We start from the raw sequence: 27809 nt of genomic DNA on the forward strand, positions 1-27809 counted from the left end.
CCTAGCAAACGGGGAGTTAGAACTGTGTTCCAAAGCTGCCTCCCCTACTGTGGTCCCACATCAGCTGTGTGACGTGCAGCAACCTGCCTCACGTCTCTGAGCCCCAGCATCCTCCATCCTCATTTCGCAAATGGGAGCCATACTGCCTAACTAGAAGGGTTGTTTTGAACATGGAATGAGACAGAGCTTTGAAAATTGAGCCAGCCCACATATGCTCATTCTCCTCCCCTCTGCTCATCCCTCCATTTCCTCCTGGAAGGATCTGGAATTTCAGTCTGCATCCTCCTGAATTCAAAAACATCCGGTGGATTCTGGCACCAAGTCCTGCCCCAGCTGTAGCAACTCCCCGCCCCGGGTCCCAGTTGGGTGGCTGAGGCCCTGGATTGGACTCAGGCCTCTTCCCTGTACTTGCCTTGTGACCTCGGGCTTGCCGCTGGTTCCTTCTGGGCCTCGCTTCTACCATCTGTACAGTGAATAAATCTCTGTACAATAAGATGGTCTCCCAGGTTCCCAGGGATTGTACCTGTCTTCTAAAAAATAACATGTGTTGATTTTGTTTGGTTTGTACAAATAGTATATATTCACTGTAAAAAAAATCCTAAAAGCACTGAAAAATATAAATAAGAAAAAAACTACCTGGCAATAATGTAGTATATAAAAATATAGATATAATAACATCATCCTACAACCTGGAAATAATCACTGTAAATATTTGGCTGTCATTTTCTTTTAGCATTGTGTCTGTGCACTGTATCTCTAAGAATATATTTTTACTGAATGGGGTCGTCCTGTATATACTGCTTTTGCGGCTTAACATCGTGTTGGTGGTGTATTTCCCCTGCCGAAGCAGTCTTAGAGGGCTGTTGGTTTCTTTTTTCCCAGCACCTCCGCATGGCCTGCTCTGGCTTCTTCACTGACATCATGATGTTCCTCCTCCCTCTGCCCTTTCCCTCTGTGGGGGGACCCCCACCCACCCAGGGTGGTGCCCACCACCCACTCCTCTGGAGCCTAATCTGCTGGAAAGAGGCTCCGTGATCTCTGTCTGAGGGTCTCTTCTAAGGAAGGGAAGGTTTTTTTTCCCATAGATGGATGCCGCTAGCTGACCTCTGCTCCGGGAGCCTGTTCTAGAGACCCTTGAGATGTTGGGCTTTGAGAAGACCCACGACTGTGAAGAGGCTCTTAACAATTTCTTTCATTCATTCATTTAACAATGCGACCTCTGGAGCAAGACCTTCCTCGGCTCAGAGGTTGGCCTCCCAGGGACATAGAGGCGGATTACGTGATGCACTGTCTGCATTTCCAGCAGCCAGGAGGGTCTGGGCAGGGGCGTGGATGCCTCCGAACACATTCCTGCTCCCCCCGCCCCCCACTCCGGGCTCAGACCCTCCCGCCTATGGGTTTGGGGAAGACTAATGAACTCCTGAGTGCTGTTCTAAGTGCACTACAGATAGCCAAGTCATCAACCCGGGCAAGACCCGATGACTAGATGCTGTCATCATCCCCACGTTTCAGGCGAGGACACTGAGGCTCACGGTTATTGACACCCTCAGGCCTCGGCGCGGAATCTAGGTATAGACGTTGTTGCCTCGCCCCCTCTCCCCCGCCTTCCTGGTCGCGGTGAAGCCCCCTCGAGGAGGGCGGAGGGCGGGCGGCGGAAGGACCCGGGAGCCGCGGGGACGGGCCGAGGGAGCTGCCCCGGCTCGCAGACGCCCCGGTCCGGGCAAGTCTGCAGGAAAACCCTTCCCCCGGGAGCGCCGCCGGGAAGGACGAGAGGGGCGGCGCGACACCGCCCCCGGGGCGGGCCCAGTGCGTGGCAGCGGGACTGCCGGGCCCCTCGCGAAGTTTCCAGCCTGCGAGCGCCGCCGGGCCGGCCGGACGTCCCAGACCTCGGCCATGCGGCCTCTGCTGCTCCTGGCCCCGCTGGGCTGGCTGCTCCTGGCCCAAGCGAAGGGCGACGCCAAGCCGGAGGGTGAGGGCGTGCGGATCGGGGCGGGAGGGCTGGTCTGGGGGCTGCCTTTCTAAGGATCAATCTGTGTGGGAGGCCTGGGCTTCCGAGGAGGTCTGGGTTCCGCTGCCTGACACTGACTCGCTGGTGACTTGGACAAATCACTTCCCCTCTTGGGGCTGCGGTGCCCACATTCGTGCAGCTGGGAGGGGAGGGACAGCCCAAGTCCCATTTAGCACTGAGAGGGTCGAGTGATAATAGCACTCACAATAATAATGACAATGCCTACTATTTATGAAGCACTTATGATGGGCCAGGCGTCTGTTAAGCATGATTGCAACCCTCGGAAGAGCATTCTGTTAAACCCGTTTTTCCGCTGGGCGAGCTGATGCTCCAAGGTTGATTCACTTGCCCAAGACCCACCAGGACCGACACCAGGTGTGTCTGGTTCCTGAGCCCAGCTTGGAGCCACTAGGCCTCACAACCATGGGGGTGATCAGCTGCTGGGCCGGGTCGGGGGTGGAGGTGGAATGAGTGGCTCACATTGCAGAGCCCTCTGCACTTTCACCTGTGTCCTCTGTGGTCTGCTCTGCCCCTGCCAGGTGGGCCTTAATCACTCCAGGTTGCACATGAGGAAACTGAGGCCCAGACAGGTGCCGTGACTGCCTAGGATTGTCTAGCCTTGGCGTGGTTGGTCTGAGGTCTGCTGGACTCCAGGTCTAGTGCTCCTTCTACATCCCCAAGGCAGACTGGATTTCAAAGTGGGCCCCACTATCCTGAGTGGGTGCTTCTCTTCTCCCTAGCCCTCCCTGGGCCGCCTCCAGGGCTGCCCGCTGAGCATCTGAGAGCACCAAAGAGGGCATAGACTGTAGGCAATCCCAGCGAAGCAGAGCTGAACTGGCCACACCTCCCATGGAGCCCTGTTCCCTTGGCCCACCCTCCAGGAGAACCTGGGAGCCTGAGGGGGCAGGGTGGCGGTATAGCAGACCCTTGGGCCTGGGGCAGGGGTGGGAACCATTTTTGAGTACCTCCTTTGTGCCAGGTTGTGCCCAAGGCCACACATCTCGCAGTGGTAAAGCCGGTGGTGCTTAATCTTCGTGAGGCTTGGTATTCTAGTCTGCAAAATGGTGCACTATACCTCACCCCTACAGCTCTTACAAGGAATCCATGGGATGAGGCCTGTTGGTGAGGCTTCAGCTCATTGCCTGGCTCATAAAGGCGTTTTCTGGGCCAGTGCTGCCAGCTTTTGGAGTATCCCAGCAGGGCAGTAAGACAGGTCAAAAATCCAGTGAGGGAGGTGCTGCGCTCAGGGCTGGGCTGGTGGTGTGTGCAAAGGGCCTGTGGCCTAGGTCCACTCACTGGCCAGGAGCCAGAAGTCCTGTTAATAGCCTGTTTTTTCCTGGGCCTCTCTTTCCCCTGCTTCTGCTGATGTGGGCTCCCTCCACCCCAGACCATCCCAGGAGAGAAACGCCAGCTGCCCATGACGAACCCCAGAGAGGTGAGTCAGGGAGGGACCAAGTTGATGACAAGGCTGCAGGTGCCCTGACACCCAGCAGGTGATGGGAGGGGGCCGAGTAGACACGAGGCAGGCCTCATGGAGGGTGCAGGATTCAGATGTTGCTGAGATAATCCAGCTAACGCACCTCGTAGACATAAGTAGATCGTTGATTGGTGGACGAGAGACAGCGGGTCCCCAGGCATGGGGCTAATGTCAGGAAGCTCTCATGTTGAGGCCCTGTGCTTCTCTTGCTCCATTCAGACCTTTTGATAAGTAAGGAATCATTAGCTCCATTTTGCAGATGGGAAGACTGAGGCCCTGAAAGGTTAAACACCTGGTCTCAGGTTGCCACAGCGGGTTGGAGGTGGAGTCATAGCCTGGGACTCAGACCCACTGATCCTTCCTGCTGACCCCCACTTCTGGATGGGGGTGGCTGTTGCCTGAAGGCGCTGCCTGGAGGAGCCTGCTCAACTCCCCCAGACTCAGCTGAGGAGGGACCCTCAGCCTGCTGGCTAGGAGGACAGAGTGGGATGGTAGTTTTTCCAGCAGGCCTTGCCCAAGCTGCCCACTGACTGGTGTCACCTCCCGCCAGCAGCCCCCGGAGAGGCCACCTCCCCTCCCTTCCCCTGCCGGGCGGGACGCCCAGTCCAGCACCAGGTGGCTGGGCTGGGGCAGCTGCTGAGGAGCGTTCCACTGGGGCAGGCGCGGGGACGGGGGCACGGCAAGGCCTTTGCTATGGGATTTGCTGTGGCGTCTTGGGGGGTGTGGTGGGTGGAGATGCTCGGCAGCTTGTCCCCCTCCGCACCTGAACACCTGTGGATTCGGCACATGGGGAGAAAGATGGAGTTTTCACTTTCAGGGGGTTCCCAGTCTGAGGGGGGACACAGAGCTCCTCACCTCAGTGGACACCCAATCTGATGGGGGAGACACACCCTCTGCTCCCAGAGAGCCCTGTGCCTGAGGAGGGAGACATTGCTCTGTCCTGGGGGAGCCCCCAGAGCAATGTGGGGGATGGAAAGGGCCTTCAACAAAAAAGCATCCAAATAAGCAAATTTCCGTCAAGCTGAGGTGGTGGGAGAGTCCAGATGCCCCACGTCCTTTTTCCCTTCTGCAGAGGCTTCTGGCTGATCCCTGTTCTCTCCCTGGGCTCACACCTTTCCCTGCAGGCCATGGTTTGGCCGTGGAGAGGGAAGGACCAGCCGGAGCCTGACAGCTGCTGAGATCCGAGGCTCCAGGGATGTGAGCTGGGCTCGGGTGGGGGTTCCAGGTCGTGCTGTTCCACAGTAGGAACTGGAAATGTCCCAGGAGTCAGGGAGGGCCCAGCTGGATGTGTGTGTGTCAGGAGGGGAGTCTGAGGAGACCGGAGGCAGCGGAATGAGTGGGAGGCCAGACCCAGGGGAGGCAGAGCTGGCTGCTGGGCACTGGGATCCACATCTGCCTTTCTGCCGGTCTCTGTTTCTGGCTTCTGTTCCAGCCCTGGGTGGGCTTGGAGGATGGGGGAGGGACTTCATTGATTCCCACCTCCCCAGAGAGCAGACCGGGTGTGTCATGACAATGCCTTGAGAGCCGAGGCCCCACACTGACTGTCCGCGCCCGTGCCTGGGCTGGCACTGCTTGGGATGGAGGGGTCGTCAGCCAGAGCACAGCTGAACCAGGCCTGAGTTCTGAGCCTTCTCTTCAGACCCCAGGGGGATGTCTGCACTCCCCACAAGCCCCCTAGCTCAGCCTCTCCACATCATTATTGCTCAGGAAGGCGGCTCCTCTCCATCCCCGACCACCAGGGGAGCACCTGCCTGCACAGCTCCCTCTCTTAGGGGAGGCTCCCTTTGACAAGAGCCCATGTGGCCGCCACGGCCAGGTACTGTGCTAGGCACTTGATGGACATTAGCTCATTTCATCCTCACGAGAGTCTCTGGAGGAAGGTACTATTATTGTTATTACTCCCATTTTACAGATGAGGAAACAGAGGCACAGAGAGGCTCAGATAGCGAGTGCCCAGCAATCTGTCTCTGCTATTCCCCTCTGCTGCCTTGTTTATCTCTGCTGACCCTGGGTCACGGGTCGTTGTCTGGGGAAACCACTGTTGGACTTGGGGTGGCAGGTCGGGAGGGCCGAGAGCGCTGCCCTCAGCCCGAGGCAGGCCGGCTGGACTGGACAAAGCAGGTGGGCAGGGCCCTGGTGCTCGGAAACCGAACCCTCCACGTTGTCACCCTGCTGTTGCCCAGAGCTCTGGCCCAGCCCGGCGGTGAGTCAGGGAAAGTCCTCACCCTGTGGTGGGAGCTGAGTGCCCACATTGGGAGGCTTGAGGAGGTGGCTGGAAATGCTGGACTGTCTGCATCCCGAGTCCCAGCATTCCAGGGTGGTGGACAGGGAAATGGGGAGGGTAGGAGCACGGGCATGTGGAATTCCAGCTCATTCCCTTCTCACTTCTAGGTTCCGTGACCTTAGGCAGGTTAGTTAGCCTCCCCGTGCCTCAGTTTCCTCACCTGTAGAAGGGGGGATGGAGGTATCACCTGCCACCTATGGTGTTGGTAGTTAAATGCGATAAGGAATGTATCATACCTCCCACAGCCCGTGGCATCTAGTGAGGGCTCAGCGATGGCAGGGCTTCTAGAATCACCTTCCCACGGTGCTCCCAAAGGCCAGGCAGTGTGCACCAGGCCAGAGTCTCACTCAGTCCCAGCCATGGTGAGGGAGAGGGAGACCAAGGAAATACAGCTGGGGGCCTGGCCTGGCGAAGGGAGAGGAGTAGGTTTGTACTGGTATATCATCTTCTGGACACACGGAGGCTGCACCAGCCGAGGACTGCCCAGATAAGAGATGAGATTAAGGAGGGCTTCCTGGAGGAGGTGGACTGGGGCCTCTCTAGGGGAAGGAGCGAGTTTTGCAGGCAGGACAAGGGAATGGGGTGCAGGCTGGGTTCACTGAGGCAGCTTTCGTGGGGGTGTTGAGAGGTAATGCCAAGGTCCCTTGGGGGCGGGGCCTGCCTTGAGTTCCCTTGCTGTGAACCATTCCCAGGCCCCTGCACTGTGGCCCAGAGTCAGGACCAGGTGATGAGGTGGATCAGAGGTTTCCAAATGCGGCTGACATCAGAAATCACCTGGGAAGTGAAGATTCAGACTCCTGGGCCCATCTCAGACCTCTGTGCCAGGGCCCGGAGTCTGGATTTCACAGCCTCCCTTGTGATGCTGATATGCAGGCAGGTTTGGGATCCTGTGGACTGGGTGATCTCGTGGGGTCCTTGGCCAGGGAGCAGGCGCTGTGTGGGCCAAGGAACCCAGGATTTGTTAAGGCCACAGTGGGGCACGTGGCGGCAGCCAGAACAACAGAGAAGAGACAGGCTGGGTGGGAAGAAGATGGGGTGTGGGGAGAGCCCTCCCCTCCACCTCAGCTAGACAGATGGAGAGACGGATGGCCTGGCCGCCGTCCCAGGCTGGGCAGTGCACGCAGAGGTTAAGAGAGGCGACTCTGGGTCCAGGCATCTGTGTCCAGATCTTGGCACTGCCACTTCCCGGCTCCCTTGGGCAAGTTACTTACCACATCTGAGCCTTGGTTCCTAACTGTAAAGGGGTGGGCTAGTATGTGTCAAGTGCTGAGAACAGAATCCAGCATGCCGAAGGTATTCAATAAAAGTGAGCCACAGTTTAGTGTTATTCAGAAGCAGGAACTCAAGAAAGGGGCCTCGAGACACACCACCCCATTCCCCGCTCCCTCGCCGCTGCCTGACTTCAGGAGCCCTGCTCCAATCAAGAATCCAGAATCTTACACAGACACACGCTGGCCTTTTCCATCATGAAATGTGACACTCTTCCCGTCCCTGGCAGCCCCTGTCTGTGACAAGAGGGCCTCAGAGCGGGTGGCTCTGGCTCTCCTCACCTAAGGGGAGACTTAACCATCCTGGCAGGAGTTGGGGGGAGCCCTTCCCCAAGTGTGAGCAGCACCCCTCTTTCCTGCATCCTAGGGTTGGGTGGTGAGGCCTCCTCTCTCCACACCTGCCTTCTGCCCCTGGGCCCGCCCCCAGTGGATTCCTGCCAGTCTCTGCTGGGCCGCCTGGCGCCAGCCCCCTGCTCTGGGGCCAGCAGCCTGGGCCTCTGCTCAGCCGGCTCTGCCAGGCTGGACCCCTTTGATCTTTTAGCCCAGGCTCCTCTGACGTCCTGGGTGGGAGTGTGGGAGGGCCTTACCTGCCTGTGCTGGCCTGGCCACTGGGTGGGTCTGTTCACCTGGAAAAGTGTTAAATCCTGGACCCCAGGGAAGTGAGGCTCGCCCCGTCAAACAGTGATGAGCGCTGCAAAGTGGGGTCCTGCCTCTGAGGGGAGAAGAGAGGTCGGGAGAAATCTGAGAATGCTTCAAAGAGGTGGTGCAGAGAAGGTGTCATCATCACTGGTCCTGGGACCTGGAGGGAGGTTAGAGAAAGGGCAGAGGGAGGGGTCCTGGCAGGAGGGAGGAGCCCAGCAAGGTGAGACTTCTGCCTAGAGCGGGGCCCACTCAGTGGAGGGAATGAGTGTGTCACCCGGCTGATGAGCGAGGGCCTTGAATGCCGGAGCAAGACGTTTGCCTCTCACTAATCAGCTCTTAGCACATGCCAGCGTCCCAACAAGGATCTCGTTTCATTAGTCCAGTAGCCTTGAGGAGCAGGTACTATTATTATTTCTGTTTTACTTTGGGAAACTGAAGCTCAGAAAGGTGACACAGCTGGTAAGGAGCAGAGCTAGGATTCTGACCAGGCAGGCCAGTTACAGAGCCTTCACTTCTGAGAAAACACAGCCTGAAAGTGTGGTCTGGGAGGGGCTTCCCCAGGGCTCCCAGAGATGCTGTCTGGGGAGTTGTTTCCAGCAGGTTCTATTGCAGAGGTGAAACCACACTACTGAGCCTGAGAGGTCCCTTGTTAAAAAGGTGGTACACCTGCTCTGGCCGAAGTCTGGAATTTCAAGTCGGTTTCCGCTCCAGGCTGACTCTCATTGGTTCTCACGGTGTTGGGAGAATCAAAGGCTGAGTGAGGCTCAGCAAGAAAGTCTGTTGGGATTGATTAGCAATGTCTGCCCTGAGTGCAGGCATGGAAAGTGGTGGCCATCTCTGGGCTAATGTCTGACATTGGCCAGAGAGGTCCTCCTGGTGTTCAGCATTCAGAGCGAATCCATCCCTCTACCCCTGTGCGAGGCCAGAGCCCCCTAAATCCAGAGAGACCCAGTCCCACAATGCAAGGTGCAGACACCTCTGCTCTGGACGCTTCCTGTCATGTTGGTCAGTTGCCAGGTGGACGGAGCCCTGGAGGAGAATCGGGACACCTAGGTTGTGTCCCAGCTCTGTCATTAACCAGCTGAGTGATCTTAGGTGCATCCCTCCCTGGGCCCTTGTCTGTAATGGGTTGACACGAAGACACATCCTACGGGGATTTGACAGGTCACTGGGAACGGCTCTCCTCATCCTCCGTTCCCACTCATTGCACCCTTCTCTGTCCCCAGACAACCTTTTAGTCCTCACAGTGGCCACGAAGGAGTCCGAGGGGTTCCGACGCTTCAAGCGCTCAGCACAGTTCTTCAACTACAAGATCCAGGTGAGGGCCCCCTGGGCAGGGCAGAGACAGCCGAGATTTCAGGAGCTGGGTGTCCGCCCTTCCCAGACTGACTTGGGGCCAGAGGGAAAGCTTCTGGAGCCTGGAAGATGACGAAGAGTTAGGAAAAGCCTGAGGGGGCAGAACGTGGGCAAAGTCTAGGAGGTGCTGGAGATGGAGAGCGTGTGGAGAGTGAGACTGGGGAGGGATGTGGTGGTGCTCACGTTAGTGTGCGAAACACTCACCTGGGGGGTGTGACTAGTGTAGAGGGCAGGGCCTGGGAATCTGCATTTCCACAAATTCCCCCCAGGTGATTTTGGGTTCGAGATCTTGCCTGTATAAACACTGCTCTAAAGAAACACGGGCTAATGCCCAGTCCTTCAGTGGCACGGGCTTGGTGTCCTCTGTGTGCAGTCCGTGGGGCTGAGCCCTGCAGGGAGACATTCCTCTATTCAGCTGAGTGTGTTGAGTGCCTCCTTGTGGCAGGCACAGTGGCAGGCACTGGGGATAGAATGATGGACAAGACAGACCATGGCACTGCCTACACAACTTGCAGTCTAGTGGCATTAAGCCAGAAAGAAAGTGTATCAGCTCACATGAATGAGGGTCAAAGCAGAGGGTGTCTTCAGGCACAGCTGTATCTAGAGGTTTGAGCAGCATGGTAAGGGCTTTGTCTTTCTATCTCTAGGCCCTGTTTTCATCTGCAGACATGCACTCTCTAAATGGTGGCAAGATGCCCACCAGCCACAGACTCACATGCCCTGGGTTCTTAACCTCAGCAGAACAAGACAGCCTTTCCTTAGTTTTAACAGAACAGTCCCAGGGAAGACTCTGATAGGCCGTGCTTGGGTCATGTGCTCAACCTTCTGGCTGTGGGAGGGATGGGACACTCTGATGGGCCAGGTGTGGTCACACGACCTCACCCATGTTGTAGGAGGTTTCCCCGCAAGGGAGGGAGGAGCTGGAGGACAGACAGAAGCAGAGATGATCACTGCCCAGGTGGGGGTGGGAATCTGCCTGGCCAGCTGGTTCTTTACCAGAAGCCCACGTTGAGGACCTTGCTCTGCAGGCGCTGGGCCTGGGGGAGGACTGGGACGGGGAGAAGGAAACGTCGGCAGGCGGAGGGCTGAAGGTTCGGCTGCTGAAGAAAGCTCTGGAGAAGCACGCAGACAAGGAGGACCTGGTCATTCTCTTCACAGACAGGTAGGTGGCTGGGAGCTTCCCTGGTGGGGCCCTCAGCAGAGAGATAGAAGACTGTTCTAGAATGAGGCCCTCCCAGGACATTGGGGATAAGGAGTGGGTCACTCTAGCTAAGGTTGCCTACAGTTTTAGGGGGTCTCTGGACCCCAAGAAAGACCCTGTGGTGTAGCCCATTCCCACTCTTGGTGAAAAGATGGGCAGGGGACCTGCCCAGGTGTGGCGAGCCATGTTTTGAGCCTGAGAAGGGCACGGCCTATGGGGACATCCCTGCCCAGGGTGGGATGGGAACAGGCGGGCAGGGCCAGAGACAACAGGGCAGATCCAGTCCCCAGATTGTGGGAGGAGGGGGATTCATGGGGAGCCTTGATCCAGGTCTCCTTCTGCCTGTGCCTCTGCTCACTTCTGCCCTTTCTTGTGTTCCCCCTGCTCCCCTCTGCCCTGCCGCATCTTCCCCCTGCTCCCCCTCCGCCCTGCCCTGTCTTCTGGCTCTGGCCACAGCTATGACGTGGTGTTTGCCTCGGGGCCCCGAGAGCTCCTGAAGAAGTTCCGGCAGGCCAGGAGCCAGGTGGTCTTCTCAGCCGAGGAGCTCATCTACCCAGACCGCAGGCTGGAGGCCAAGTACCCGGTGGTGTCTGATGGCAAGAGGTTCCTGGGCTCTGGAGGTGAGGAGCCCGGGTGCGGAGTGTGTGGCGGGGCCGGGCGGGCTCCAGAGGGGTCCATCCGCTGCTGTTGTGCGGATCCTCCCTTGCTTCGCATCCACGCAGACATCTCACAGGCCCCCAACACAAATGTCCTGAGTAGAACCCCGGATTTTTTAACCCTTAAACCTGCTCCCCTGCAGTCTTTCTCATCTCATGAACGGCCACCCATCTGCACAGGACAGGACTTGGAGTCACCCCTGATTCCTCCCTTGCCCTCCCCCACCTCAGTCTGTCGGCGAGTCACATCACTCCCGCCTGGAAAGATCTCTTGACTCTGCTCTCCGGTCCACACCCACTGCCACCTCCTCACCAGGCTCCTGGCCGTCTGCCGTAGACTGGGAACTGCTCTGCCGGCCTCCACGCTCACCCCCTTCCAGTCTGTTCTCTGCCAGCAGCCAGATGCAAATCCATACGCATCCCTCAATGGCTTCCCATTGAGTAGAGAATAAAATCCGTATTTTATTCTGGATTCGTCTGTCCAGCTATGGAAGGGGGATCTGCTCCCGGCAGCCACTTTTCCCCATTGGCCACGAGAGTTAGCACATCCAGATGGCCTGGCCTGGCCTTGGCCCAGGGGTGGAGGTGGCCCCTGGGGTGGGTGGCAGTGGGCCCTTTCTGGCTGTCTTCGCTTTTCCTCTTACCAGTCTGCACTCCAGCCAGGGAGCTGTGTGGGCTGTTCCCTCTAAGCCCCTGTGCACTGTGTGACCTTGGCCCAGCCTCTGCCCTTCTCTGGGCCAAGTTTCCCAGATAACTGTAGAAAAGGGGCTCCAAGCCTGTGCCCTGCCAGCTCTGCTCTCTAGGGCCTCCTGGTCTAATCCATTCATTCACCACCTATGTGGTGCCTAGCACCCAAGCTGGTGCCGTTAGGTGGGCACCATTGTCTTCCTCTCTGGGCTCAGGGGGAACTCCTCACCAAGTGGCATTAACTGGCAGGCCATTTCCAGCCTATAGACATCACCTCCTCTCAATCCAGGAGGACTTCTGAGAGGAGGCAGGGCTTGTGGGTAAAGCAGTGGGAGGTGGATGAGAGGGGAGGCTGGGAAGAGACCCCTGGCTTAGAGGACAAAAGCTAAGTGTCTATCTCTGTTTGTCCCCCCGCCGATCCCCAGGCTTCATCGGTTATGCCCCCAGCCTCAGCAAACTGGTGGCCGAGTGGGAGGGCCAGGACAGCGACAGTGACCAGCTCTTTTACACCAAGATCTTCTTGGACCCAGAGAAGAGGGTAAGAGGCAGCAGGCGGGGCTGGGAATCCTGGATCCCATGGGCCAGGCTGCACTGGAAGCAGCCCCCCGAGGCCTGAACCGCTGGGTTGGGCCTAACACCCCCATTTATCCATTCATCGATTCACTCATTAATTCAGCAGATATTTATTGAGAGCCGACTGTGTGGAAGACACTGTCAGGTGCAGGGCGGGGATATGGCAATGAACAAGACAGTCGAGGTCTCTGCCCTCATGGACCCTCGAGTCAGGGAGACAAGGAATTTACAACCGTGTGTCAGGTAGTGGTGATGAAAGGAACCGACAGGCTGAGCTGCCCCTCCCCCCTACCTGGGGAGGTTCCTGGGGGGCTGATGAGATCTTGACAGGCTTCTGAGCCTGTCTTGAAACAGGGATCATCGAGGGGAATGGAGGTGGCAGAACCAGGCCAGTGCAGCCCTAGACCCAGCCAGTGTCCCCTGGGCAGGCAGTAATCTTAGGGAGCCCTTGGAGGCCAGGATTCCTGGATTTTGCCCTATTTACCTCCCCAACCCCCATCCATACTGTGCTGTGTGACCTAGGGTAAGTTACTTCCCCTCTCTGGGCCTCGGTTTCTATCATCCATGAAATGATGAAATGAAGTGGTTGGACTTATGCAATGGAAAACTGTTAACTTGATCTTTCTGTTAACTCAGTCGTTCCTCCTTCCCCTTTGCCTCCAGTGACATTGCTTGCAGAAACACAGGGTCTAAAACGTAAGAGTGGAGCTGCTCTCGATGGAATGAGGGCCAAGCCTAGAGTGCCACTTGCCCTTCCTCAGCCTGGACTAGGGTTCCATGAGACAGTCATATCTTTTTTTTTTTTTTAATTTTATTTATTTATTTATTTTTCCCCCAAAGCCCCAGTAGATAGTTGTATGTCATAGCTGCACATCCTTCTAGTTGCTGCATGTGGGACGCGGCCTCAGCATGGCCGGAGAAGCTGCGCATCGGTGCACGCCAGGGATCTGAACCCGGGCCGCCAGCAGCAGAGCACATGCACTTAACCGCTAAGCCACGGGGCCGGCCTGAGACAGTCGTATCTTGAAGAGACAGCATTGTGCCGTGTACGGGGACTTCAGGGCCAAGCTGTCTGGGTTCAAATGCTGGCTTGGCCAATTACTAGCTGTGTGACCTTGGGCAAGTTACCCAACCTCTCTGTGCCTTGTTTTTTAACCTATAAAAGGCAATAATGATGGTATTTTTTCATAGGGATGTTGTCCAGATTAATTTAATTTATATATATGTATATATAAAATACTTAGAATAGTGATTGGCACAGAAAGTGCTAAACAAGCGTTTGTTATTATTATGGTTGTTGTTATTGTTGTGGAACCAGCTGTTTCCTTAGATTCCTTCCAGTTCTGAGAGTCTCTAGGTCTCTGTGAATGGAGCCAGTAGATCAGTAGATCCCAGGGGCTTGGCCACTGGCTGGCCTTCCCAGGGCTCCCAGCTGCCCTGATGTGACAGGGCAAAGCAGATGTGGGGAGAGGAAGTGGCAGAGGTGGGAGGGCAGGCTGCCCACACTGGGTGTGATGGAGCCTGTCCCTGCTGCAGCCTGGCACCCTCTTTCCTGCAGGAGCAGATCAATATCACCTTGGACCACCGCTGCCGTATCTTCCAGAACCTGGTTGGAGCCCTAGGTGAGCAGCCCCATGGGGAGGGGTGCTAAGAAGGAGGTGAGGATTCCAGGCAGGGCCTGAGCCCAAGGAGGAGAACTAGCTGGTTCCTCTCTGGCCATCGTGCTGGGAGGTCGCCCGCCCCATCCCCAGGTCCCCAGAGACCACCAGGACGTTCTGGGGCAGAGCTGTGTCTCTCTGGGGGTGGAGAAAGGAGGGCCACGAGGTCGGTCCACAGAGCCAGGGGCAGGGAGGCAACCGCTCAGCCTGGGAGGAGCTGGGTGATCCACACAGCAGATGCCCGACCCCTGCCCTGCGTCCCTGGTCCTTACAGGTGAGCCTGCTTCACCTCCTTCCCCTGCCTCCCACCTCCCGGGTGAAGGCTTCCTGGCCTGGGGGCGGACACGGAGCTGGCAGGGAGCTGATGGACCACTTGGGAAGCCAGAGGCTGCTTGGTTCTTGAAACCACAAATGCCGTTGGGCTGGCCCCAAGCCTGTGGCTGGTGGTGACATTGCTTTGCCACTCTCTTGCTGGGTGACCTCAGGCAAGTCACACACACACCCCTCGGGCCTCAGTTTTCCCATCTTTAGAAAAGAGAAGTTGGATCAGATCACTGCATGGTGATTTTATGGGGTAGATGAACCCCTTTGAGAATCTGCTAAAAGCTACGGCCCCTCTCCCGGGAAGGTGCAGAAACATTGCATCCTTTTGGCTGTGGTTTCTGTGAGTTCATGAGCATAGGTTAAGAAGCTGGGTCCAGATCACCTCCTGGGCAGGCCAGGAGCTTGCACAGAGGGGGTTCCCTCACAGGACCACCCACCACAAAGGCCTCCCTCCCCAGCATCTTCTCAGGCCTCTGAGAAGAAAAGGCCCCTCTGCATTTTGTAACTGTCGGACAAGGCAGCTTCCGCCCGTTGTCTTGAGTGCAACTAACAGGCTCAGAGCACGGGTAATAGGACCTGCCGCAGGGCTCTCTCCACCAGGACGGGATCTGTCCCCACCCTGCCCAGGCCTTCCGGTGTGGCTGGCTTATTCTCTGGGCTGCTCTGCACGCCTGTGAGAGCAGGCGCCTCCCAGGCCCTGCCCTTGGGGCTTCTCTGAGCTGTGTCTGGAGCTGGGATGGCTCAGGTCTTCACTTTCCCCCAGCCCCTGCTTCCGACTCTAACAAGTCATCACAATAAATTATAGGGGTTGCTGTGGATTCCATGTTCACGATGGGCTAGGCGTGGGGCTAAGAGCTTGCTGGACACGGAATCCTCCCACTCTTACCCCCATTTTACAGACAAGGGACTGAGGCTCAGTGAGGTGAAGTGACTAGCCCAGGGCCACCCCCTGGTCACTGGGGGAGAGCTAGGATTCGAGCCCAGCCCACGAGCCCCAAGCCTGGGCCTAATGCTGGACGGCTGTGCTTTCTAACCCCCAGATGAGGTCGTGCTCAAGTTTGAAATGGGCCATGTGAGAGCACGGAACCTGGCCTATGACACCCTCCCGGTCCTGATTCATGGCAACGGGCCCACCAAGGTAAGGAGGGGCCCTGGCCCCTGGGAGAGTGGGAGGGGGGCCGGAGCCCCGATTCTGCTCTCACTGTGACCTCACAGCTTCTGGGGTCAGGGCCACCCACCTGGGCCCCAGTGTGAGCTTGCCGCCTCTGACCTCACATCTGAGTTCAGTGTGGCGCCTTCCTTCCTTACTGTGGTGGTCGGTGATGCCCTGTCCATCCCTGCTGGACCACAGGACACATAGGAGGCCGCTGTCCCCATCCAGGCTTAGGCTGGGCTGCCCTGAGTCATCTGGACTTCATCACCCCAGGGCAGATTCATTTCTTCATTCAGCTAACATTTATTGAGTGTTTGCACAGGGCGTGAGGCATAGTCAGTCATGAACAGGACAGACTGGTCCCGGCACTCCTGGGGCTACAGAAGGGGCTGGGGTGCAGACCGGCCCGTGGGGAACTGGCCTCCATCTCACAGCACATTTCTCTGAGTGTGGTTCTCAACTACCCATGAATCATATGGACGGGAGAGGGAGGGGAGCGTGTTAAAAATGCAGATTTCCTGACCCCATCTAAGAGCTGCTCGATTGGAATCTCTGAGGGGGGTGGGGCCTAGGAATCTGCATTTTACAAGCTCCCAGGAGATGGAGAGATGAAGCACCAGAGCGTCGAGTCCTTCCTCTGCTCTCCCTCAGAGCAACTTTGGTGACCTCCGGGGGGACGAACACGCTCTCCAAGACCTGCCCAAGATAAAGTCACATTCCTGCCCCCTTAGGGGTGGTAGAGGGCTGGGGTGCGGGCCCACCAGGGGCCTGGGGAGATGTGACTCGGTGGTCCTGGGTGGGTGGGACTGGCCCGGCTTCTCTCAGACCTCTTGTCTCCCGGCAGCTGCAGCTGAACTACCTGGGCAACTATATCCCTCGCTTCTGGACCTTCGAGACGGGCTGCACTGTGTGTGACGAGGGCCTGCGCAGCCTCAAGGGCATCGGGGTAAGGCTGCCGGACACTGGGGGCTCCGTCCCCTGGGATGGGGGAGGACGGGTGATTCTAGAAGAGACTTGTCTTTGGTGGGAGGTAAAGGGGTCACCTCCCTGTTTGGGGTTGCTTCCTCCTCCTCACCCAGGCGCCTCCTCCTGGAAGCCTTCTCAGACTACACATGGCTCCAACTTCCCCCAGGTGCCTAAGTTCGGGTTTTTTCTGCCTGGTCCTTCAGGCTTTCCTGCAGCCCCCTCCCTCACCCCTCATTGTGAACCTTACCCTCATTCATGGTCCACTCCAAACCCTGTGCCAGCCAGGCTCTCGCGACAGCGTGCCATCCGTCACTCCAAGTCCAGGCTCATGCTGCTCCCCGTGCCCAGCAGGGACATCCTCCTGCTGCTCCCCTGCAGTCCCTGCCTCTGTCCACCTGCACATCCTGCTTGGAGCCCCTGGGCCAGGCCCCTTTCCTGCTAGTCCACACGCCTCTGCCTCTGGCTCTGGACCCCTCAGGCCACCCTTGGGGCTCAGCAGTGGCGGCACAGTGGCCGCCATCACTGGACTCTTGTGCCGCCCCTCCCCATGCAGGACGAAGCTCTGCCCGCAGTCCTGGTTGGCGTCTTCATCGAACAGCCCACGCCGTTCCTGTCCCTGTTCTTCCAGCGGCTCCTGCGCCTCCGCTACCCCCGGAAACAGATGCAGCTTTTTATTCACAACCACGTGAGGAGCAGGCACTTGGCGGGGTCGCTGTGTGGCATGGGTCAAGGGCCCAGCCTCACGAGGTGGCCTGAGATCCTGAGGAATTGACTGAACCAGGGTTATCTGGGCCAAATGGAAGTAGGCAGTGGGCTGTATCCCCCAATTCCTGAGTTGAATGGCCGGGTTTGAATTCCAGTGCCACTGCTTATATTGGCTGTGTGACCTTGGGCACGTTACTCAGCCTCTCTGTGCTTCAGTTTTCTCATTGATTAAATAGGGATATAACAGTGCTGACCACATAGAATTGCTGCGGGGGTTAGACAAGTTGACATGTGAAGTGCATAGAGTGCCTGGCGCATAGGAGACACATAGGAGGTGCTCTTAGCTGTTGTCATTGTTCTCCTCCCTGCCCCATCAGTCCTTCCTACTTTGATCTGGTGATAGTCAGATTGGTTTTGTTCCTTGAGGACCTTCTCGGGATTCGGGGAAGGCCCTGAGGGCTGCTGTTCTGTGGGGAGCAGGCCTGGAATCAGCATTCCTAGCTCCCTCCCTGTCCTGCCTCTCCTTCCTAGCCCCCCAAAGGCCCGCCTTTCAGCTTTTGCTTCTCCCGGTTTCCCTAACTGGGGTGCCAGATATACTCTCCAAATCCTACCTGTTCTCAAAGCTCTGGGTCTTCCTTAAAGTCTTCTCAGCTGCCCCATCTGGGGTCGTCCCTTTCTGAGACCTCTCAGCCCTGCAGTCTGCACCCCACCCCCCGGGACCCATGGCCCACACTCGACTCAGCTCTCTGCCTGTGTCACAGACATTCACTCGACTGTGCAGCGTGCCACATGGAAACGGGAAAGATATAGGCCCTGCCCTCGGGAGGCCCCCAGATTCCCTGGAGACATCAAACAGCATGCTTGTGAATTATGACTTTGTGTAGAAAGAGAAGTGTCACAGGCCGTGTTGGAGGACCTACTGTGTGCTCCGTCTGACTTGTCGACTTCTTATGGGGACCCTGTGTGGGAGGCATGATCGCCCTCCCATTTTACAAGGGAGGAAACGGAAGCTGAGACAGATGAAGAGACTTGTCCAAGGTCACACAGCCAATCACAGCAGAGCCGGGCTTCGCTCTAAATCCTGGGTTTTGTTCTAAAGACTCTGCTCTTTCCGCTTCCCCGTGCAGGCGGCCCTGGGTAGGGACTGTAGTTTTTCAAAGCGCAGTCCAAGGATCACCTGGAACGTTTTGTGCAAAGCGGGTGCCTGGGCCACACCCCAGACCAGGAGAATCAGCGATTCTGGATGTGGGACCTGCGGGGCAGGGGATGCTGTCCTGGTGACAGAGGCTCTTAAGAGGCCTGTGGGCCTGGTCTGGTCAGGGGAGGATGGTCAAAGGATAGTCAGGGAAGGGCACCCCGGGCAGACGGTCTGGCATAGGCAAAGGTCTGGAGGTAGGAAAGCAGAACCCAGCGATGTGCCGGGATGCGGGAGAGCAGCCTGCAGTGCCAGGAGTGCTGTGGTCTCTGATCTTCTGTCCTCATCCTCATCCTCCGTCCCCTCACCCCTCAGGAGCAACACCACAAGGTTCAAGTGGAGCAGTTCCTGGCAGAGCACGGCGGCGAGTACAAGTCTGTGAAACTGGTGGGCCCCGAGGTGCGGGTGGCAAACGCTGACGCCAGGAGCATGGGCGCGTGAGTTGGGGGCCAGGGCGCTGTCGTTATGTCTGCTGATGGTGGTGGGCGGAGGGGCACCAGGCCGGGAGACAGGCATGCAGAAGGCTGTGTCGTCTCCAGCAAGTTCCTGCCCCTTTCTGGGCCTCAGTGTTCCCATCTGTCAAAAGGGGAAATAGTCTCTGTCTGGCCAACCTAGGGGCTCCTGGGCTGGGCTAAGCAGCATCATTTGGGTTCAGGAAGCAAATCAGAGAAAGAGGAAGGACTGGAGAGCCAGAAGTAGATAACTGCTGACAATTCGAGAAACAACCTCTGATTTTTTTCCTTTATTAAAACAAACAAGTAGTTTTTGTTGACTGTAGACGCATTAGACAGTCCAGATCTGAGGTTGACAAACTTCCTATAAGGGCCCAGATAGTACATCTATGTAAATCGGCTTTGTGGGCTCTGCTGCGGCCGCTCGACTCTGCTGTTGCAGCACGAGTGAGCGTGGCTGGGCTCCAAAACGTTTTGTTTATGGACACTGAAATGTGAATTTCTTATGATTTTCACGTGACTTCTCTTGACTTTTTTCCCCAACCATTTAAAAATGTAAAACCATTCTTAGCTCAAGAGCTGTATGAAACCAGGCAGTGGGCCGGATTTGGACCATGGGCTGTAGTTTGGTGAGCCCTGAGCCAGATAAACAAAAAGAACATACATTTTTAAGGCTTTTGGTACAAGTTACCCAACTGCCTTCCAGAAAGGCAGAACCAGTTTACCACCACCACCACCCCCAGGTGTTGTAGGGACCTGTGTGTGGGTCATGCTCCCCAGGACCATGGGTTTCAGGGCACTTGACACTGATTGCCAAGGTCTGGGCTTTCATCTTGACAGCTTAGTGGCCCAGGATTTGGGTCTGAGAGTCGGGTGGGACCTTCCAGTCTGCTGGTCCCAACCTGCACTGGGCTGACCGTCTCTCTAAAGACCCTCTGCTGGTACCTGGTGATCATCAATATGGGCAAGGGAGGAGAGTGCACCCGCAGGGTGGCTCTGGGATCCTGGCAGGGAGGCTGGCACCAGAGCCCCAGCCCCGCTGACCCTGCATCCCCCTCCCTGCAGGGACTTATGCCGGCAGGACCGTGGCTGCACCTACTACTTCAGCGTGGATGCCGACGTGGCCCTGACCGAGCCCAAGACCCTGCGGCTGCTGATCGAGCAGAACAAGTGAGGTTGGGGGTGGGCTGCCGCAGGCTGGTGGGAAGGCCCTCAGAGCCAGGGCTCCCGGCCCAGCCCTGCTTACCATGGGCCTGGGCCCTAGGTGGGAGACCCTCTCCTGCCTCCTCCTCCTCCTCCTCGGCCTCACCTGTTACCCTGGGCCTGCCTCTGCCTGGCACCCTTGCCTTGGTCTGGGGTGTTCCCCACCTCCCTGCTACAAGCCCCAAGCTGCCCCTAGTCCCACCCTCTGTTCCTGGCTGCCCTGTGGGAAGGAGCATGTACCAGATGGGCCAGACCCCACTCCAGGCTCTGCCCTAGGGAGGTGCCTGTAGGTTGAAAGGCCTTCGCCCTGCTCTTCCCCATTCCTGGTTAGATCTGCCCCACACTCCCAGGGGGCAGAGGGACTCCCACTGAGGGCTCCCTTCCTCAGGAACGTCATCGCCCCGTTGATGACCCGCCACGGGAGGCTGTGGTCGAACTTCTGGGGGGCACTGAGTGCAGATGGCTACTACGCCCGCTCCGAGGACTACGTAGACATCGTGCAGCGACGCCGTGTGTAAGTACCTGCAGCATAGGGGGTACCCTCATCTCTCTTCCCCCTGGCCTTTCAGCACCGCCCTCCCCAGTATCCCTACCCTTATTGCCCTCAAATTCCTGCTGAACCCGAAGCGAGGAAGACTGCAGTCATACACACAGAAGGACTTCCTGACAATTATCCTGGGCCCATGTGCCCAGAGTAGGGGAATCAGATCAGCACTCTCGGGCCCTCCCAGCCTCTGACTTTCCTCTCCCCCTGGCCCTTGACCCCCAGCCTGTGACCCGTCACCACTGGCCTGCGGCCCCCTCCATCTTCTTCTCTCTCCTTTAGTGGCGTCTGGAATGTGCCCTACATCTCGAACATTTACCTGATCAAGGGCAGTGCCCTGCGGACTGAGCTGCAGCAGACAGATCTGTTCCACCACAGCAAGCTGGACCCCGACATGGCCTTCTGTGCCAATATCCGGCAGCAGGTCAGCCTGGGCTGGGCAGTCAGAAGACGCCCTGTTGACGGGGAGCCATAGGCCCTGGAGCTTCTGAGGTTCCCGCAGGGCTGCTCATAGGCTGCCAGGGCCCGGTGGGGGCACTTGGGGCACCGGGCATGAGTGCTGGTCCCCGGGGTCTGCAGGGATCATTGTAGTGGACCCAGTTTTTACACCATCTATTTTATTTACATTTTTGACAGAGCCTAAAGAAAACTAAACTTTCCACCTAAACATACTCCAAGTAATGTGCCCTTACCCTCTCCCAGTGCCCCACCCAATATTTTTTTGTGGCTATTTTTTAAATGTGACAGCAGGGTGATGTTTCCCCCCGTGCCCAAAACTTGAAGATTAGAACACCATCCTTTTCTTTTACACTTTCGTTCTTTCATTCCCATTCAGTCCTCCAGGAAGCCTTCCCTTCCCTGTCAGGCCTGGGCTGGCACTGGGGAGATGGGGTGACCTGCACTCTGTTCCCTGATCTTGTGAACTGGAACCTGGTGGGCAGAGGAGGCTGCAGTCCTGCCCTCCCGGGGCATGCAGGGTGGGGGAGGGTCTCGTACATCCTGTCCGCTCTCCGCAGGACGTGTTCCTGTTCCTGACCAACCGGCACGCCTTCGGCCACCTGCTCTCCCTGGACAGCTACCAGACCACCCACCTCCACAACGACCTCTGGGAGGTGTTTAGCAACCCGGAGGTGAGGCCCTGGGGGGTGGGCAGGGACCCCAGTGATCCTGTGGTCTGAGGTGCCTCCTTCTCAGAGCCTGACAATGGCTGGGACCCTGTGGGCCATCTGCCTACCTCTGCGCCCCCGGGCTTGTGGGGCAGGATTTGGGTCGCGAGAGGAGGGCGACTTGAGAGGCAGCGCCATCTAGTGGAGGAGGGACCGGGAGTCAGATCCTAGGTTTGTGGCCCATCGGCTGTGACTTCATTGAACCTCTCGACCTTTGGGGCCTCAGTTATCTTAGCTCTACAATGGGTATACTGTCCTAGCCTGACTCATCGCTGAGGGTGCTATGATGATCAGAGGAGGAGAAAGTTGTGAAGTGTTCCTAGATGTTGCGAGCTTGTGGCTGACCTGCACACAGACCTGTACACACATGCACACATGTGTACTGACACATGCAAACACCAGCTCCTGTGGGCACACTTGTGCACCCAGGCGGGCACACATTCACTCACATTGCACGGGGTCTGGGGGGAGGAACCTCTCTTGGAGCATCCATGGAGTTGAGCCAGGGGTGAGCCCCACCTGGCCTAGGCCAGGCCCGAGGACCCTAGCCCACTTCCCCTTCCCCACAGGACTGGAAGGAGAAGTACATCCACGAGAACTACACGAAGGCCCTGGCGGGGAAGCTGGTGGAGATGGTAAGGGCTGCGTGCCCTCTGGGAACGAAGCTGCTAGATTTCCACCCTGCACCTGCTCCGGGGATGGAGGGCGGAGGAACGAAACCAGCTGACCTGGGGGAGGAGGGGAGGCGCTTTTCTCTGCTCTGGCAGCGCTATGGGCAAGAGAATGGGCAGCAGGATGGCCCCTTCTGTTGGCACTTTCCAGCTGGAGTCTGCAGGGGCCTGAGGCTTCTTCCCTGGCCCAGGCAGGAAAGAAGAAAACATCCCCAAATGTGGTCTCAGCTGCGGACCATGGGCCAGGAGTGAGAAGCGGGTGCTTCTCTGCTTCCCCCGGAGCGTGGGGCCTCTGCTCCCTCAATATGCACATCCCTGCCCCCCTCCCACCACTGGCGCTGGGAGCTCTGTGACCTCGGCTGAGAAGGGCAGCTCTGACCTCTGCTTCCCTCTCCCTTAGCAGCTCGCTGAGCCCCTGCTCCATGGGGACACTCATGGGGACACTTGGAGGACTCACAGACCAGGGTGTAGGGCAGGGCATGGACCACATGAGGGGTCTTGCCTGCGGCGGGTTGCACAGAGGGCCGTGGGGGCAGAGGGAGGAGGCAGTGGTGGCACTGTGGACCCCCATGACTGAGTCCCCACCCTCCCCAGCCTTGCCCGGACGTCTACTGGTTCCCCATCTTCACGGAGACGGCCTGTGACGAGCTGGTGGAGGAGATGGAGCACTACGGCCAGTGGTCTCTGGGAGATAACAAGGTGGGGCCCCAGACGCCTAGGCTGGGGCTGCGGGAGGCTGCCCCTCCACTTGTGCCCACCCTCTGGGCTCTGTTCCTGGCCAGCTAGCCAACCTCTCTGGGACTCTTTAGATGGGAGTGCTGGCAGGGCTGACACTTAGGGGTAGAGGGATTGAGAAATGGGGTGGAGTGTTGGTCCCCAAACTGCCATTGCCGCTGGGTGACTTTGAGCTGCCTTAATCTTAAATTGCGAGGTTTCCAGTTCCTGGTTTGTTATTAGAATGATTTAGCTTCCTTCCCCAGATGGGCTTGGGGCGGGGGGAATGAGCAAGTGTGGGATGAGGAGGAATTAGGAAGTGATGTCAGTGCCCAGTTCACCAGACAGCAGAAGCAAGTGGCGTGGCAGATGTGAGAGGCTGTGTGTTCCCTGAAGGAGGAATCCCATATCTGCACTCATCTGGGAAAGTTCAGGAACCATTTTTAAAGGCACATGAGCCTCTGGGCCTGTGTGCCTCAGAGATAGGCTAACCTTTGACCTAGCAGCTGGACTAACCTGTGGTTTTGATTACCTGCTAATCCACATGCTTTGGTGGCTGAGCTAATCTCCAGAACCCAGTAGCTGGCCTAGCCCATGCGTTCTGAGGTCTGGCTAAGCCTTGTGCTCCAGCTGTCAGGCCAGCCCTGGGACTCCAATGCCTGAGCTAACCTGTGGCCCTCCGCATTGGTTTTCTATGCTGTGTAACAAATTAACACAAAGCTTAACAGCTTAAAACAACACCCATTTATTATCTCTGGGTTTCTGTGTGTCGGGAATCTGGGTGTGGTTTATCCAGGTCCTCTGCTCAGCGTCTCACAAGGCTGCAATTGAGATGTCAGCTAGGGGGTTAGGGTCTCATCTGAGGTGTCAGGTGGGGTTAGGGTTTCATCTGAGGCTCAGGGTTCTATTCTAAGCTCTTGTGGCAGAATTCATTTCCCCACAGCTGGAGACCTCACGGTGACTTGCTTCTTCTGGGCCAGCAGGAGACAGAGTCTCTCTCTTCAAGATTCTCATTTAAAGGCCCACCCAGGATAATCTCCCTTTTGATTAACCCAAAGTCAACTGACTAGTTATCTTCATTATATCTGCAAAACCCCTCACCTTTGCCCTATAACCTAACCTTATCCCTTGTATCCACAGGTCAGGGGGAGGGGATTAGACAATGTACACCAGGCAGTGGGCACCTGGGGGCCCATCTCAGAATTCTGCTTACCACACTCTCCTTGGTCCCTTCCAGGACAACCGCATCCAGGGTGGCTACGAAAACGTGCCGACCATCGACATCCACATGAACCAGATCAGCTTCGAGCGGGAGTGGCACAAGTTCCTGGTGGAGTACATCGCCCCCATGACGGAGAAGCTCTACCCCGGCTACTACACCAGGGTGGGCACGCCTGGGGGGCAGCCAGGACGAGGGCCAGGGGGGAGTGACTAAGGAGAGGAGAGGGGCAAAGGGGAGAGAAGCATTCCCAGCTTGGGGCAGAGGCCTAAATATTTGGTCTCCAGGCAGGAGTGAAGTCTCCCATCAGGAAGCGGGGCCTCTGGTGGCAAGAGTCTGGAGTAGGGGGAGGCCACTCAGCCTGGAACCTCTGACACCACCCCTTTGAATCTTTCCTCCATGTCCTCAGTGACTTGTGTGCCAGCTCACCAAACAAGCCCCCAGCTAGCTGGCCGGCATGCGCGTTCCTTCCCTCAGTTTCTCGGTAGCGCCGTCACCCGTGTCTGTTGACTGCCTGTTGTCTTTCATACTCCTTCCCTCGCTCGGTCACTTCCTCGTTCACAAGGATTTTCCTCAAACACCTGCTTCGAGTATGCCTGGGCCCTGCCTCAAGGAATCACCAGCCTAGATGGTTGCCAGAAAGGGCTTTGAGGGTTAGATTCATTCCTTCCGCCCTTCCTTCCCTTCCCTCTCTCCCTCTCTCCTTTCTCTCTTCTCCTCCTTTCCTCCACTTCCTCCCCTTCTTTCCCTTTCCTTCTCTTCCTTCCCTCCCCTCTGTCCTTCCCTCCCTCCCCACATTTTTTTTTTTTTGTGAGGAAGATCAGCCCTGAGCTAACATCCATGCCAATCCTCCTCTTTTTGCTGAGGAAGACTGGCCCTGGGCTAGCATCTGTGCCCATCTTCCTCCTTTATATGGGACGCCGCCACAGCATGGCCTGACAAGCGGTGCATGGGTGCGCGCCCAGGATCCGAACCCGGGCCGCCAGCAGCGGAGCGCGCGCACTTAACTGCTACACCACCAGGCCGGCCCCGCCCACATTTTTATTGGGAACCTTTCCTGTGCCAGGCGCTGTTCCAGGCACTGGAAACACAGCGTAAACAAGCCTGCCCTCGCGGAGCCGACACTCCAGCAGACTGGATGAGGGGCCCTTCTGTCCGCCCCGCCCGTCCCGGCCGTGGGTGGCCTCTCCTGATGCCGGTTCCCTGTCCCCCTCCTTGCCGCAGGCGCAGTTCGACCTGGCCTTCGTCGTCCGCTACAAGCCTGACGAGCAGCCCTCGCTGATGCCACACCACGACGCCTCCACCTTCACCATCAACATCGCCCTGAACCGGGTCGGGGTGGATTACGAGGTGAGCAGGGGCCGCCTCAGCCCAGGGGGCAGGCGGGAGGGCGGGCTGACTGGTGAGCAGCTTACAGGTTGGTCGAGGCAGAGGGGCCCAGCGGACGTCAGCGCCAGAGAACCAGAGAGAAAGGGCTCCAGGCCGTGGGGAAGGCTGCCTGTAAGGGGTGGGTTCAGAGCACAATTTGGTGGGAGGGAGGAGGCTTTAGGCGCAATAGAGCACGGGCCCAGGAGGTCTGAGGCCAGACTGCCAGACCTGGGTCCTGCCTCCGCCCTTACCAGCTCGGTGGCTTCAGGATGTTTCTTAGCCTCTCAGTTTCCTCGTATGTTAGATGGGAAAACTTAGAGCACCCTCCATAGACTCGTGAGAATTAAATGAGCTCCTCCAGGTAGTGGCTTACCTGGACCCACAGTAAGGACTCAGGGACTGATGGCTAGTAGTAATCAGGAGTTGAGGGTTTTCATCCTCGGAAGTAAGGGGGCTGCTTTGGGAATGGTGGGATGGACAGGGTGAGTCCGGGTGTGGAGGGGAAAGCTGGGGAAACCAGGGAGACATGAGGGTGGGGAGGGAGCAGGTCTGGGGGCCTCAGGGCCCCAACGGAGGCCTCTAGGTGTGATCACTTAGGGAGCCAGCCATTCGTTCACTCATTCACTTCTTAGGCTACTATTTTCTAAGAGGTTTTAGGGACCCAGTCCTGGGGCTGGGCACTGTGAAGGACAGCCATAAAAACACCTGTCATTTTTTTGGGAGTTTACAGTGTACCAGGAGTTCTCATAGGGAACGATTTTGCCCCCCCAGGGGACATTGGCAAGATCTGAAGGTGTTTTCAGTTGTCACAACTATGGGGGTGACACTGACATCTAGTGAGTAGAGGCCAGGGCTGCTCAGGACAGTCCCCAGAAAAAAGAATTATCTGGCCCATGGTGGTGATGGCTGTACAACAGTATGAATGTACTTATACCAATGAACTGTACGCTTAAAAATGGTTATGATGGTAAAGTTTATGTTGTGTCTTTTTTACCACAGTTTAAAAAAAAAAGAATTGTCTGGCCCATAATATCCACGGTGCTAAGGTTGAGAGGCTCTAAGTTCTTATTTGTATCATTTCATTTAATTCTCACAATCCTGTGCAGTTTAATGCCCATTTTCCAGAAAGGGAAACTGAGGCTCAGGTTGGTCACAAAGTTAGTGAAGGGGGTAGCCGACATTTGCCCAGGGCTGCCTGACTCCAAGGCCAGTGCTCTTGATCCCTGGGTCTTTGCTGAGTGTCTTCCTTAGGAAGCTTATGGCTGTCACTCCACAGGCCTCCCAGGCAGGCTGTGCTGAGGGCTGCTTGGCTGTGGTGGCTCCGATGGGAGAAGAGGGGGCAGTAGGGAAGGGCCCAGTTTCCATTTGGGAAACTGATGCTTCCTGTTGGAAAATTGACACTTCTTGTCTCCCAGGGTGGGGGCTGTCGGTTCCTGCGCTACAACTGCTCCATCCGAGCCCCCCGGAAGGGCTGGACCCTCATGCACCCCGGACGACTCACGCACTACCACGAGGGACTCCCCACCACCAAGGGCACCCGCTACATCGCCGTCTCCTTCGTTGATCCCTAACTGGCCTGGCCTGGCCACCTCGGACCTTTTCCTCTTTGCCAACAACCACTGCCCAGCAGCCTCTGGGGCCTCGGGGTCCCAGGGAACCCAGTCCAGCCTCCAGGCTCTTGACCTTCCATTGCTCTTGGAGCCGCCGTTGGAGAGATTGGGCCACAGGCCGGAGGCAGAGCACACCTCCTTGGCCGGGGCTTTCCTGGTGCTCTGGACCCAGCCCTGGGAGATGCTCTTCACTTTGGCTGCATTGTAACAACTCATCCTCTCCCACCCATCTTCCTGAAAAACTCAGTCCCCCTTCCTCTGCCTCATCCACGGGGCGAGACCTGTGCAGAAGCGGGGCTCACCCAGCTGCCCAGAGAGACTCTAGGGGTGGGAAGCCATGCCCCAGAGCTTCTCCCAGGCAGAGCTGCCGCCCCAGGGACTTCTGCTTCAAGCTTCAGGGTGGACACAGAGACCTGGATCAGACTCCTGTCCCCGCCTGGCCCCTGGGAATGCTGAAGCCCCTTCTTCCATGGCTCCTGTCATGAGAACAAAGCGTTGTCCCCTGGAGACGGTGACTGAGAAAACCTCCTGGGAGACAGGAAAAGCATTGATGCCACAGCTGCGTCCTCTACTTGACCTTTGCTGGGGGTGGGGGGGTGATATGTCCACACACTGCACTGCGTCACCCTGTCCTGGATGCCTCCGGAGAGAGGGCAGACAGTCAGAAACAGGGGAGTTTCTATTAAAGGTCATCCAAACCACTGAGTGG

The 27809-nt window shown here is 57.3% G+C and overlaps 1 protein-coding gene across 2 annotated transcripts; it reads left to right on the top strand.

Annotated features, from left to right (window-relative positions):
• The first annotated feature begins 1735 nt into the window (after positions 1–1735).
• PLOD1 (procollagen-lysine,2-oxoglutarate 5-dioxygenase 1) lies at positions 1736–27801 on the top strand. 2 transcript variants are annotated; one of them, XM_058552913.1, is made up of 20 exons: positions 1736–1969; positions 3396–3443; positions 8906–8997; positions 10064–10197; positions 10693–10856; positions 12005–12117; positions 13711–13774; positions 15175–15272; positions 16132–16233; positions 16807–16938; positions 18469–18590; positions 19671–19775; positions 20197–20322; positions 20635–20776; positions 21369–21482; positions 22088–22153; positions 22784–22888; positions 24141–24287; positions 25347–25472; positions 26906–27801. In XM_058552913.1, exons 1-20 carry the CDS (start codon positions 1894–1896, stop codon positions 27059–27061), a joined length of 2232 nt encoding a protein of 743 aa, XP_058408896.1. In that variant the 5' UTR covers positions 1736–1893; the 3' UTR covers positions 27062–27801. The 2 variants fall into 2 exon arrangements, with proteins under 2 accessions (XP_058408896.1, XP_058408897.1); XM_058552914.1 differs by lacking the exon at positions 3396–3443 and having other exon boundaries at positions 1737–1969.
• Positions 27802–27809: the final 8 nt, after the last annotated feature.

Source organism: Diceros bicornis, chromosome 13 (genome assembly GCF_020826845.1).
Source record: "Diceros bicornis minor isolate mBicDic1 chromosome 13, mDicBic1.mat.cur, whole genome shotgun sequence".
NCBI lineage: Eukaryota > Metazoa > Chordata > Mammalia > Perissodactyla > Rhinocerotidae > Diceros > Diceros bicornis.